Here is a 13228-nt window from a genome sequence, read left to right as displayed (position 1 = left end):
TTGTCAGATATCATCACGAAGCCATTAGAATTCCAAAAGTGTGCGATTCACTGGTTTTATAGTTTGGAAAGGGCAATGATGTAGTGGTAGTAAACGATTGCATTTATTCGCATTCAAATTTATTGATGCCTAAGTTATAGAGTTAATATTGAAAATTCACAATGGTTTTTAGCGACTAAAATATTTTTTAAACCACAATATTTTTATTACAACATTGCGCAATTTATTGATCGTCTAGGTGGTGCCTAAGGAGGTCCGATTACTATATAACACAAAATTGACTTTGAAGACTGCGCAATGATTTTTAGCGAACATCATTTTAATTGCTCAAAAGTATTATCTTATAATTGCGCAATTTATTATATTGACCGTCAAGGGAGCGCTTAAGAAATGCAATTTCAATGGGTGGGCTGCATCGTGGGCTGCATTGGTTCAGTTGTCAGCCGCATGCATAAAGCTGGTCCTACACAATCGTCCAACAAGCTTGCTACAAATAGTAATCTGTGGTCTAGCGCTCCAGCCAACACCCAACTCCCAGCTTAGAACGGTGTATTGTAGTCGATATTAGTAAATCAAATACTCTTGTCTTCATAGTAAATTTTATGAAATTCTGCATTGAGATATAATATGTGTTTAAATAAAGTCACAATCGTATTTTATTTTCTCAAAATTCTTGATGTTGCTACTCAAAAAATGTTTAGTCGATTCCAACTTAGTTACTCGATTTTCTCTGACTCGATTCTAGCCAAGCTCCATTATCCCAACCCAATCAAACCAACTGATTGTCTACGAAAAAAATCCTCATGTGCGTGTGTAGTTAGATTAGATCAATTTTAGAGCAATTTTGTGTAAGAAACTTTATATGCGATTTAAGGTTGATTAAACAAGTAATAAACGACTGGAGCTTGCAGAAAAATACAGTTTGTAACCAATTCCACCCAATTAAGTTACATACTTCACTTAGATACATTCTGCGTCTATCGCAATATGGCCGTCCTGTAATGATTTGGTGGCCAGTAATATTATTGTGATTTCATTGTATGCTAAATACCAAAATGGAGCTTCGAGTCGGTAATAAATACCGACTGGGCCGTAAAATCGGTTCGGGATCTTTTGGAGACATTTATCTTGGTGAGTATGTTGAGAGATTATAGTAAACAAAGAAAAGTGGTCATTCGGTAGGTCAGCTGCAGTTTTTTTCGTTTCGAAATAGCCAGCATATCTTTTTATATCATCAGCCTATTGTTAGTTACTGATCTTAAGTGTTTCTTATTAGCTAATAGTAGCTTGTGAAGTTAATCATCGCCAAGTGATCATAAAAGATGATGTTAACATGTGATTAACTATTGAATGAATCCCTAGTACTGCTTCTATGCCTTTTTGTCGAAGACGCTGCCCAAATTGTTGGTACATTGTAAAGAAAACATCTTGTATGTTAGATTCAGTTAGTTACTGTCAGTGCTTCGTAATATTTCATGAATGATTTCTTTCAGTTTGTGTTCTGATTGAACAATAATTTTTGTTTGTTTTCAGGAACAAATATTGTCACTAAAGAAGAAGTAGCTATCAAATTAGAATGTATAAAGACAAGGCATCCACAATTACACATAGAGAGCAAGTTTTATAAGCTTATGCAAGGAGGAGGTAAGTGTCAGCACAATAATAAAATTGAACAAAATGAATACCCTTGAGCAAAAAAGTCAAAAGATTAATCATATGAGCTATTTAGTTTTGTAAAGGTATCTTGAAATGTTTTGGTGATATAATCATTGTAGATGTAGTAAGTGTTCAAAAATCTTACAACTGTCCATTGTTGTATATAGGTGATATAAAATCTATAATATTGCTCTCTACATCACAGTAATCAAACAGAGAAAAACATTATAGCTATCTAAATTGAAGGAGATTGTGATAAAGGTGCTTGTGGTAATTTTAACTTATCTTGCAAAACAATATAAACTTCTTGTCAAATAAATAATCATTGTGTGTATAAATAAGGCATTTCTAATGAATGTTGTTTAATTGCAAACAGTTGGTATACCTGCAATAAAATGGTGTGGCTCGGAAGGAGATTACAATGTAATGGTTATGGAATTGCTTGGACCTTCATTGGAAGACCTTTTTAATTTCTGCTCGCGCCGCTTCTCCCTCAAGACTGTTCTACTCCTTGCTGATCAACTCATTACCCGGATTGAGGATATACATTACAGGAACTTCATTCATAGGTATGGAATTGCAGTTTACCTTTATTTGCCAGTATAATCTCTATAACTTAAGAGCTTCTATAGTTCTTCTATAGTTATTAATAACCTTGCAGCTCTTTAATTGTCCTAGTAACCTCATGACAGTTCAAAATGCAAATAAAAATATTGTACCCCAAGTGCGAGTTGTCAAAAGTCTTATTCCAGAAGCGCAGAGTTATTTTATGAAAATTGTGTCGCTGCAATGTGTACCATGAAAAATGGTCTTATAGTATATTATTATATAGCAACATGCAAATAGATTATAAAGTAAATAAAGACCACAAACAGCCAGTACTGTGGTGTATTTTTAGTTTAAACTGTTGCTATTAGCAAAATGACCTTTACTAAGAAATTCCTTGACATTGTGTTGTGTGTTATCAAGTTGCAAAATATAACCTCTAACTACATAGATCTGATGTGGGCCTTGTGTGAAATATAATTAGTAGACAATGCTTATTTCACACAAAATATATGCTTTATATGTACTTTTGTGCTGTACAAGTGTTTTATCCTCAATCAAATATATGGATTTTTGCAATGTAGTAGGTAGTTGTAATGTAACTGGTTACTGAATCAATCAAGTAATCAATTGAATGATTTAATAGATTTTAATTGTAAAGATTGATGTCAAGAAATTACTTTAAAGTTTTCTGCAAATGATTAGTTGAATATCTTACAATGGTTATAATGCCAAAATTATGTTAAAAAGTTTAAGGTTATATTTTTTACAATTTGCGTTAAAGGAACAATCTCAACATTTTAATGCAGTTTTTGCAATGTTGTAGCAATATGATATAAACTGTTCCAAGTAAACAGATAATGAATAGAAGGAATATCTTTGGTAGTAAGTACGGATGCATGTTGCAGGTCAGCACTAAGGGTAAATGATAATGGAACTACTCTATCTACCTGTTTACATAGCTCATTACACTAGCATTAATCACTGTTGTCTGGTATTGCATGCTTATAAATCTTATAGTCAAACAACTTGACTGATATTGTACAAGTTACATAAAGAAGAACAAACTATGAAATGAGAAGAATTTTTGTAGTATATAAAAAAATTTAGTTGTGTCTGCGAATGAGACACAAATTGGACGACTTGGACATAATACACACATAGCAGAGGTGTAATCATCATTTTTCATGATAAAAGCCTATTCATAAGTCCTAAACAATAATTGTTTTTTTGTTTGTTCACAGGGATATAAAACCAGATAACTTTCTTATGGGCCTAGGTAAAAAAGGGAATTTAGTGTACATAATAGATTTTGGCTTAGCGAAAAAGTACAAAGATGCACGCACATTGCAACATATCCCATACAGAGAAAACAAAAACTTAACAGGTATTGTTATTTTTCCTTCTTATATTGTGACTTGTGCTACAAACCTTGTTTTCTTATCTTTTTATTAGCCAACAGCAATCATAGATAACTTGCAAAATTTTCTTGATCATTTTTGTTAAATAATTCTTCATCATTGTACTTACAAATAAATTGATTCATATTTTGTAGCGTTCTTGCCTTTAATTGAGCGTATTATGCATTCTACGAGAGTGACGTCATTAAAACGCATCGTATTTAACCTTGATCATAAAATGCATTTCATCTTATATGTGCTTCGTCACACACTTTATCATACACTTCCTAGGAATATTAGGGCCACAATTAGAACCAAATTTCTCTTTTTGCAGTGTTAGATGACAGCCCAGTTAAACATGTACATGTAAACGATTTAAGCGGCTGTTGATGTCGCTTCACATCTTATTGTATAGTACGGTTTTGTTACTACGAGATTAAATCTATTAGATAGACAATTGAAATTAATTTAAAATGGTTTAAATTACAGGCACAGCGAGATACGCATCAATAAACACACATTTAGGCATCGAACAATCGCGCCGCGATGATCTGGAGTCATTGGGCTATGTACTCATGTATTTCAATCGTGGAAGCCTTCCCTGGCAAGGGCTGAAAGCCGCTACCAAACGCCAGAAGTACGAGAGAATATCTGAAAAGAAACTGTCAACCCCTTTCGACGAACTTTGCAAAGTAAGTTAATCTAGGGCAGGGAGTGGTGCATATCAGTCGTACGTCTACGTAATTAACTATTTGTTATTATTACACAACTAAATATTAAGCATGATGTTAGGTTATTTTTTTAAACCAAACACTGTTGTTATTAACGAATGTGATAAGAATAATAAAACACAACCAAAACAATTTCAACTACTGAAACTATGCATTCCTAATGCTTTGTGACATGATGATACTTTTCCATCAAGTTGTGGTTAATGACACACCAAAAGAGTTTTTTGAAACAATATTTATTGTGGTCATTAATGTCATTCCAGAATCATCCTATCGAATTTCAACTGTACCTTAAATACTGCCGACGGCTACGTTTCGAGGAGAGACCTGACTACAGTCATCTCCGTCAGTTGTTCCGCACACTGTTCCATCGACAAGGGTTCACATACGACTACGTGTTTGATTGGAATATGCTCAAATTCGGTAAGATTTCACCATTTCTCCCAAATCTTAATAAGATGAAAATACGAAAAAACACATTTATAACAACATTTAAATACATTACAGGTGGTCAGCGCGGAAATTATCAATCGGGTGGCAATGACCGTACACTAAGACGTCATGAACAAAATCAAGAACAAGAAAACAGTAAGTAGCTTTGAATGGCTTGATGAAGGCCATAACATGCAACAGAAGTGGTGCTCTGAGACGTGTATGTGTAGTCGGGCGGAGACAGGCTCTGACCGGGTGTGTGTTGCAGCGGCAGGCGCGGCGGGACAGCCGAGCACTACGGTGGCCGCCATCTCGGAGTGGCGGTGAGGGATCTTGGTGTCGTCGCAGTGTTAACACCACCACTATGGAACCACGTTCGTATTGTGACCTGCATGTTCTATTCGCCCGAACAAGCTAACACAGACTCGATATATTCACGTATTAAGACGGTGTGTTTTAACGACGACTTATCATGTCATCGAACCGCGCAGTAGGAATTGAGGCGCGAACGTCGTTGGACGTTATCACGTTTTGAGATAGATTCTGTATTAAAGTAAGGAAACAATTTTGTATGCATCCGTGTTAACATTCATATTATTGTAAATTATTTAATTGTAGGATATAAGTGTGATGATGAGTGGGCCGTGAAATGAAACGTTATATTTGTTTGAATGACACTCATTTAAGCATAGAGTAATTAATAGGCCTACCCATGCATCGTTGTACTTTATGCTCAGTTATATTTAGAAGTAAGATACATAATATTTCATATTGGTAAGGTAATACTATAATATTGTCAAAAGGCCCGCAAAATCTGTTGTGGGCCTTGACTATGCAGATAAGTTACTAAAATCAACCTTTTGACAAGCTTAAGTAATCTACTTGGTGATATACTTAAGTCTTAATGATTTTATGTTCTTGGCACAATAAAAAAAAATGTTATTGATCTGGTAATTTAACTCCAAAGCATTTCAAATATTACTAACTTTGATAAACGGTTACACGCGATTACATCAGATCGTGTAGAACGCGAGGCAGTAAATTACATGGTCCATGGTTATCTTCTAAAAGTATTCAATTTTTGCCAACCAAATGAGTCGCTTAGAGACACTTTGCTTGAAAAATAGTCTGTCATACTTAACACAAACTTTTTTCTACAATTTTAAGAACATTTTGGAGTTTGTATTTTTAAAATGTAATGTGGCAAATTAGGCTTCCTACATAATTATAATCAGATGTTGACCTGAGACGTCCAGTGATGATATTTAAAATGGACAAACTCAACCAGATTGGCCAATAATGTTCATATTGTGGATTCTGCTGGCTCTTTGTTGTTTCTAAAAAAATAATAATTCAATCAATCATATTTTGTGCAATATAGTATTTTTTGTTTTAGTTATTTTGCTATAAGATAATAGCATTATGTTGATTATAGCATTTTGTCTTCCAAGTTGAGTTAAAATATATTAATCACATTCTTGTTTTGTGCTGAAAGTAATTATAAGTATGTGACGTACAGGGCATCTGTCAATGGTCTGAATGGAATGGTCTTGTGTAATATTTTCATTTTCAATAGTACTGATGATTTGTTAGGCCATTCCTGTAATCCCTTATTGTACCTCTGTTCGGATAGACGGCCTAAAGTGGTAATGTTAATTCTTTACAATTTATGTCCAGCCACTGCCATAGTTTAATCTAGGTAAGTTTCAAAAACATAATTGGCCCATGAATACACTGCATCGATTAATTGTAAACAATGTTTGTTTGTCTTTTCTTTTGTAAAATATTCCTTTCACTTTAATAATAATAATCTTTATTTTGATGATTTAATTTTAATTTAGCGTGCATCCAACTGCACGTACATTCCCTTTGGAGCTATTATCCTTTAAATTGTGTACTTTCTTTTAACCGATCTAGAGCTTCTAGGAATCTATGATCTCATATAAATTACCAAATTTTCTCATACATAATGTACCTAGTTCAATTAAATCTGTTACCATTCTCGTATTCTCTCAATATATTTTGTTCATTTGCTTTTAAATGCAGAGCTGTAAAATTCCTATTCTCTGTCTATAATATTTAGCCAATAATAATATTATAATGATTAATTTGTAAACAAAGTTTAAAGAAATATGATTTTTTAACAAATGACATAATTTTTCATTAAATCGTAATGTGGACAGCATCACCTCTTAATATGACTGAGAATTAGGTTCAATTTTTATGTAAATACATAATGGTTAATATATTCAAGTTCATTTCAAGGGTTTGTATCGCAAAGCTTTGAGATTTCCAAATCATCCTGACATGATATTGTATAGATAGGGGTTTAGTTTATAATAAAAATCATCTAAGCATTTTTTACCTGACTTTCTGAAAAGGAAGAGGTTCTATGAACAGGCACTATGATAGTATGATCTTGTTATCATATTGGTAAACTTGTGGCCAACATCTTACGTTCATTGTTTTATGCACATTATTCTAAGTTCTTATCCAACATTAAATTAATTAGATCTACAGGGTATTTAGTAGCATTTTGAGTCATGCATGTAAAACAATTTTCTGTTTGGATACATTTTGTAGACAGTTCAAAGACGATCCACTAGGTAACGGAACAGTCGTATTACTTTTCAACGCTGTGCCAATATTGATATCAGTGTATTTTTAGCGTTTAAAATATGAGTGTGTTTTAGTTAATTCCTTCATTTAGAAGTTCGTAATATGTTAGTACCCAAATATTATAATGATATTGTGTTGCTAATATTCTTATGAATTTATATTAATTATTGTATAATAGATGATGTTTTCGTGTTCAAATACATGGAGGCGACGAGTGTCGTGACTAATATAAGTGATGGTCGGGAGTGCGGCGGTACTGTGTCCTGTGCTTGTCGTCAGTGTGGGAGCGCAACTTGTATCTCAATGCTTTGCCGAGGGAAGGTCGTGGCTTGCTCCTAAAGTTAAGTGTACGCTATAAACGACGAAAGACTTTACGGACTTAATTTTGTAAATATTAAGTTTAAGGTTATTAAGTAAGCAGACACACTGTTTTTTACAATATCCTAGGTAATGGAATAAATACATACATAACTGTTGTAGCATTAATGTCATTGAAATTATTTTGCTGTTATTGTATTTTTTGTAGACGTATGCGTGACATATGATATATAATGTCTTTGAGGTCGAAAGTTGCGTATATTTAATATTCTTCAGTTACTGATATAGGGGAGGGAACAAATCTAAATTAGTAGTTTTAGAATGAATAAGGGATTTAGGAAAACATCGTGGCTTTTATTGAGTATGATACAATTTAAATTTAAGTGTCCCTATCCGCATACGTTTTGTTCCCTCCGAAGAAGACGAAATTGTACTAATAACATGAGACTAATAAAATTGGATTCTTGTAGATTAACCATGCTACATTTTAATTTACCTTTTCGTATAATTTCATCGAAATAAAATGTGCTAGCCTATCGAAGCATATTACGCATTATAAAAAAATGTTATGCTTGCATTGTTTTTATGTCCAGTATGTATAAATTCCTTTGGCACAATAAACTGAGTAAAATCAAGTCTGTTTTTCTTAGCTTTATTAAAGAACAGTAAAATATGATTAGTCCTATTTATGTTGCTAGGAATCCTCCATCAACAGGTAGGTGTGCACCAGTGATCATACTGGCACTGTCACTGAGAAGAAATAAAACCGTGTTGACAACTTCTTCTACTTCTCCAAACCTTAAAAGAATAAATAATATCTAATTAGTCACTTTCCCTTGTGGAGGCTATATTTAAATGATGAATACAAGAGCCATTACCTTCCCAAAGGAATCTTCGAAAGCATTTCTTGAGACTTAGCAGGCTCAGACCAGACCTTCCTGCCCAGATCTGTCATAACCGCTGTAGGATTGACCGAGTTCGCCCGAATGCCGTGAGGCCCAAGTTCTAATGCCATAGTCCTAGTCAACGAGTCGACTGCACTTTTTGACGCGCAGTATGAAGTATGATCCTTAAGAGCTGCCTGTGAATTTGATGAAGACAAAATTAGACTAGATACAGTAATATGTTCAGAAAAACTACAAAGATTTAAAGGTCAAACGTCTGATTTACGAACATATAACTGCTCTGCTTAAAATCCTTTTTAAAGTCTACACCTATTTTTTTTTCCTTGTGGGAAAGTTCATTAGCAGTTTCAGATCCTACAGATACAGAATCTTGTTTTTGCCGGTACGAGACAGACAAACTCTTCCGGCGTCCCTGGGCAGAGGATGTCTATCTCCCGAAAGTAATCTGTAAAACCGCTGGCACTAACAAGAGCAGAACACTTACTTTTGATGCTTGCGAAGAAATATTCACGAAAGATCCTTTGATATTGTTGTCAATCATTTTCTTTGCTACAATTTGACTTATGTTAAGGATTGCCCTTACGTTGAGCGCTATAGTCCTGTGGGAGAAAGAACCATTTTGGATCTTAAAGCACTCTACCTTGATTTAGGTACCTAGGTACTTGTAATAATTATCAACAACGCATTATATTTATAGTAAACTGCTACTCACTTGTCAAAACTTTCAGGGGAACATTCAAAAAATGGTTCAAGAATAACAACTCCTGCATTGTTTACAAGGCCGTCGAAAGCGCCTAAGGTATTCACAAGTTCTCTGGTTTTGTTCCAGTCTAATAGATCAACACACGCAATTTCAATAGAGGGATACTCCTTTTTAAGCTTTTCTAAATTGTCTGGTTGATTGGAGATAACTACAACGTTAGCACCTAGCCTCCACAACTCAACTGCTATTCCTCGTCCAATACCTGAAAAGTTAGTTTGTGACTGATATTTAAATTTTATCTAATCATTGCTCCGGGAAAAGAATATTTAACTAAAATACCTTGGCATCCACCAGTAACCAGTATTCTTTTTCCTTTGAAATATTTATCCATGATTGAATTCTGTCCACAACAAAACTTCAAACGTTACTTATTGAGAGCGCGCAAACTAATTAATGTATTGTACTGTTGTCGTATTCGATAAGCCTTAGTTATCTCGATTATTATTGCACAAACATTCATTTTATTACTTACCGAGACGATAAGAAGTTTGTTTTCGTTCTAAATTATCACTCAAAGTTAATACGATCAGTTGGCTGCGAATAAGTCTCTATACTTACAAGTTCGAGTTTTAATAATTTACTGGCTGTTCCCCCAGGCTCCGCTCGCATTCTAAAGGAACTAACTCCCGCAGAGGGTTAAAAAGTAGCATGACTATATGTGTACCATATTTCATAATCAGTTCAGCAATTTTGACGTGAAAGAGCGTCAGACAAAATCAGTCAAGTTTGATTAGTAGGAACTCAGCTTATCCTAATCTTTTACTACCTACGATAGTAATCAGTTTGTTTATGTCACGCTTTCAAATAAAAATCTTGTGGTTTCAACTCTGGAATAATAAAAGATACTTCAACAAATTGCATTTATTTAACAAAATAATTTTCCTGGCTTTGATAAACTATATTATTTATGTATCAGTAAGCAAATTATTCCAACAGGGTCTTCAGTATTGCAAAGAAAAGGAAATAACAAACATAATGTCAATTGATTATATTTAGATTGGCTGTTTTGTTAGACTTTGTAATCAATTGACCTCAAATAAGTGGTTTTCTATTTATTTATTTTTAATGTTAGATTTTAATTGGGAATTTCAGTGTCCACCTCTTATAGTTTCTAATGACTTAATTAAATATAAATGCTTTTTCGAAGGACTGTGTAGACATTGGCATGATACAGATCTAATAAACTATCATAAGAATAAAGCAAAGTTGCCTTACCAACACTTTTAGCCAACCAGAAAAGAAACAGTTATTACAGTCATTATGAGAACAATTATATCTTAATTTAGTTTTGTTTGTGTTAATGTTCTTAAATGATAAGTAGGTAAAAAGTTAACCCGAACTGATAACAATATTATCACACAAAAACATACATGATAACTTTATATGGCGATATTTATATAAGGTACCATCTTTGGTTGATTTAATAACATAGCTCCAATACCTATACTTAAAACTAAAATATGCAATTGTTAAAAAAATATCCAATATTACAAGCCATAAATATTCAAGTTATTTTAATATTCTTTGCTAAATGAAACATGCTGTAAGCAATGATATTATGTGGCAAGGAAACCTCCATCAATTGGCAACTCTACACCATTGATCATACTGGATCTCTCACTCAAGAGGAACACTACAGCATTCACCACCTCAGATACTTCTCCAAACCTGAAATAACAGAACATCTAAATACATTGAACTTCTGATAAGTTTTGTCTTGACCTATCTCAGTGTAATTAGCTAAATGATGAAACCAACACTACACATCAAAAAGGGTATCATTCCATGAAACATAAAAAGTATTGAATTGATTACCTTCCTAATGGTATTTTAGAAAGCATCTCCTTGGCTTTGGCTGGGTCTGACCATCCAACTTTGGCCATTTCAGTCATGATTACAGTTGGATTAACAGAGTTCACTCGGATGCCATAAGGACCAAGTTCAAGAGCCATGGAGCGAGTCAGGGCATCCAGAGCAGCCTTTGATGCACTGTAGATGGCATGGTCTTTCAATGCAGCCTGGAACCATAAACATTCAATGGTTAGTTTATCCTTGAAATTTTGACAAATGTAACTAAAATTTTGATGAATTAAATTATTGAATACATACAAATTAATATATTTAATATGAGTTTGATCTATTGGGAAAAGATAAGGATATTACACATCTAAGCTGTGCTGATTGTCAATAGATAGCAAAATAACAGTGATATTGTATTGATAAAAACATTGAATTACCTTTGAAGCCTGTGATGATATATTGACAATGGCACCATGGGTTTTGTTTTCAACCATCTTTCTTGCTACTATTTGACTAATATTAAGGGTTGCCTTTACATTTACGTTAAACATTCTGGAAATATGAAAAGTACATTAGGTATGTAGGCAATCTAGAAAGTGTTCAAGTTAATCTTGGTTTAATCACTTTGTGAACATTAATGGGCTAGTAAGTACTATTTTTGTTTTGTTATCACTGGTTAGACCAGCGGTTCCCGAATTCTTTTGGCTTCGGAACCCTTTTCGTTTCACCATTTTTCGGCGGAACCTTAGCTTAAGTAAGAAGTAAACTAAAGACGTAAATACACTTAGGTATGGCTCGTGGCGTGTGGTAGTGCACCAAATGGTTATATGGTTAGAGACATATACATTATACTCGGGCGTAGCATGGCTATCAGCCACACGTGCCAGAAAACAATTTAGCCGCCCTTGACTTTGTATTATGTGAATAGTTTTCAGTTTGAAGACTGACAAAGTAAACGCAAAAAGAAATACATTGGGTTTGTACAGGTGTGAGCGAGCGCGATTTTTTTTTTAAGAAACTTTTTTTCCAAGCACCCGCTAGCATTAAAAGACATTCAGTGGTAGCCAGTATTGCGAGTGAAGCGAGCGCGATTTTTTTTAGTTTAAGTAACTACATACAAAAAATAAACAAAACCACTGTAAATTAATAAGGACTCAAAAAGTAACAATTTAATTGAAAATGAATAATAATTTAATATTGTCAAAAGTGAAACGATTTACCATATGGAAATCTTGAATTTACCGCAGAACCCCTGAGGGCCTGTCAAGGAACCTCAGGGTTCCGCGGAACCACATTTGGGAACAGCTGGGTTAGACTATGGCTAAATAGTATTGGTTTGATTGACAGTAAAAAATATTCAACTGAGAACATACTTATCAAAGTCGGAGGGTGAGCAATCGAGGAAGGGTTCACATATAGCCATCGCGGCATTGTTCACAAGAGCATCGAAGTGGCCGAGGGATTCAACCACCTTCCGGGTTTTTTCCCAATCCGCTACATCAACGTCCACAATGTCTATAGAGGGATATTCACTTTGTAGTGTCTCTAGATGAGATCTGGTTCGAGACAAGGCGACGATGTTCGCTCCAGCACGCCACAACTCAACAGCGATACCTCGACCGATTCCTACGGGTTTACAACTAAGTTATAGCACGCACACGAACAAAAAGTCATGAAATGAATTATGAAATATAACCATGAAAAGTTAATGTGGTAAGCAATGTTATAAGTTAATAGCTACAACATGGCTAAGAAATTAAACAAAAGAGATTTTATAACTCTCAACTAACCTTGGCCAGCGCCGGTAACGAGTATTCTCTTGCCTTTAAATGAGATTTCCATTTTAAGTCCTGTAAAGCTATTGGACTGCTATTATAATCAGAAATGAAAAACCAACCAATATGTTGCAATTTAATTTAAACACGCATTATCTGCAAGTCTACACAGCCGTTCAGTCCGAAACTCCGAAACGAGAATAAAATTAATGCGATTGACGTTTCAACTTTGACAATGACAAGTGAATCGTAAATAACCATAGACAAATGATCTGCATACCAA

The 13228-nt window shown here is 34.2% G+C and overlaps 3 protein-coding genes across 3 annotated transcripts; 1 reads left to right on the top strand and 2 right to left on the bottom strand.

Moving 5' to 3' along the window:
- The first annotated feature begins 768 nt into the window (after nucleotides 1-768).
- LOC124633239 (casein kinase I) lies at nucleotides 769-6587 on the top strand. Its single transcript, XM_047168410.1, has 8 exons — nucleotides 769-1131; nucleotides 1534-1644; nucleotides 2033-2225; nucleotides 3447-3589; nucleotides 4092-4294; nucleotides 4597-4756; nucleotides 4841-4921; nucleotides 5034-6587. Exons 1-8 carry the CDS (start codon nucleotides 1041-1043, stop codon nucleotides 5090-5092), a joined length of 1041 nt encoding a protein of 346 aa, XP_047024366.1. The 5' UTR covers nucleotides 769-1040; the 3' UTR covers nucleotides 5093-6587.
- Nucleotides 6588-8340: 1753 nt separating this feature from the next.
- On the bottom strand, nucleotides 8341-9807 carry LOC124633241 (D-erythrulose reductase-like). The gene is made up of 5 exons (XM_047168412.1): nucleotides 9650-9807; nucleotides 9320-9572; nucleotides 9092-9206; nucleotides 8581-8783; nucleotides 8341-8500 (listed from the first exon to the last, which is right to left on the bottom strand). The coding sequence occupies exons 1-5, from the start codon at nucleotides 9699-9701 to the stop codon at nucleotides 8389-8391; spliced, it is 735 nt and encodes a 244-aa protein (XP_047024368.1). The 5' UTR covers nucleotides 9702-9807; the 3' UTR covers nucleotides 8341-8388.
- A 409-nt stretch (nucleotides 9808-10216) lies between these two features.
- Nucleotides 10217-13169, bottom strand: LOC124633240 (L-xylulose reductase-like). The gene is made up of 5 exons (XM_047168411.1): nucleotides 12961-13169; nucleotides 12544-12796; nucleotides 11608-11722; nucleotides 11186-11388; nucleotides 10217-11038 (listed from the first exon to the last, which is right to left on the bottom strand). Exons 1-5 carry the CDS (start codon nucleotides 13010-13012, stop codon nucleotides 10927-10929), a joined length of 735 nt encoding a protein of 244 aa, XP_047024367.1. The 5' UTR covers nucleotides 13013-13169; the 3' UTR covers nucleotides 10217-10926.
- Nucleotides 13170-13228: the final 59 nt, after the last annotated feature.

The sequence above is a fragment of the Helicoverpa zea genome, chromosome 9 (genome assembly GCF_022581195.2).
Source record: "Helicoverpa zea isolate HzStark_Cry1AcR chromosome 9, ilHelZeax1.1, whole genome shotgun sequence".
Taxonomy (NCBI): Eukaryota; Metazoa; Arthropoda; class Insecta; order Lepidoptera; family Noctuidae; genus Helicoverpa; species Helicoverpa zea.
The sequence above is the reverse complement of the archived record's forward strand: the minus strand, read 5'-3'. Positions and strand labels throughout refer to the sequence as shown.

Coding starts and splice junctions, on each gene's coding strand:
- LOC124633240 (XM_047168411.1), bottom strand. CDS start 13,012: ATGGAAATCTCATTTAAAGGCAAGAGAATACTCGTTACCGGCGCTGGC. Junction 12,797..12,960: donor CGTTACCGGCGCTGGCCAAG/GTTAGTTGAGAG, acceptor GTAAACCCGTAG/GAATCGGTCGAGGTATCGCT. Junction 11,389..11,607: donor TATCATCACAGGCTTCAAAG/GTAATTCAATGT, acceptor TTATGGTTCCAG/GCTGCATTGAAAGACCATGC.
- LOC124633239 (XM_047168410.1), top strand. CDS start 1,041: ATGCTAAATACCAAAATGGAGCTTCGAGTCGGTAATAAATACCGACTG. Junction 1,645..2,032: donor TAAGCTTATGCAAGGAGGAG/GTAAGTGTCAGC, acceptor AATTGCAAACAG/TTGGTATACCTGCAATAAAA. Junction 2,226..3,446: donor TACAGGAACTTCATTCATAG/GTATGGAATTGC, acceptor GTTTGTTCACAG/GGATATAAAACCAGATAACT.
- LOC124633241 (XM_047168412.1), bottom strand. CDS start 9,701: ATGGATAAATATTTCAAAGGAAAAAGAATACTGGTTACTGGTGGATGC. Junction 9,207..9,319: donor TCCCCTGAAAGTTTTGACAA/GTGAGTAGCAGT, acceptor TTTCTCCCACAG/GACTATAGCGCTCAACGTAA. Junction 8,784..9,091: donor TTTCTTCGCAAGCATCAAAA/GTAAGTGTTCTG, acceptor TCAAATTCACAG/GCAGCTCTTAAGGATCATAC.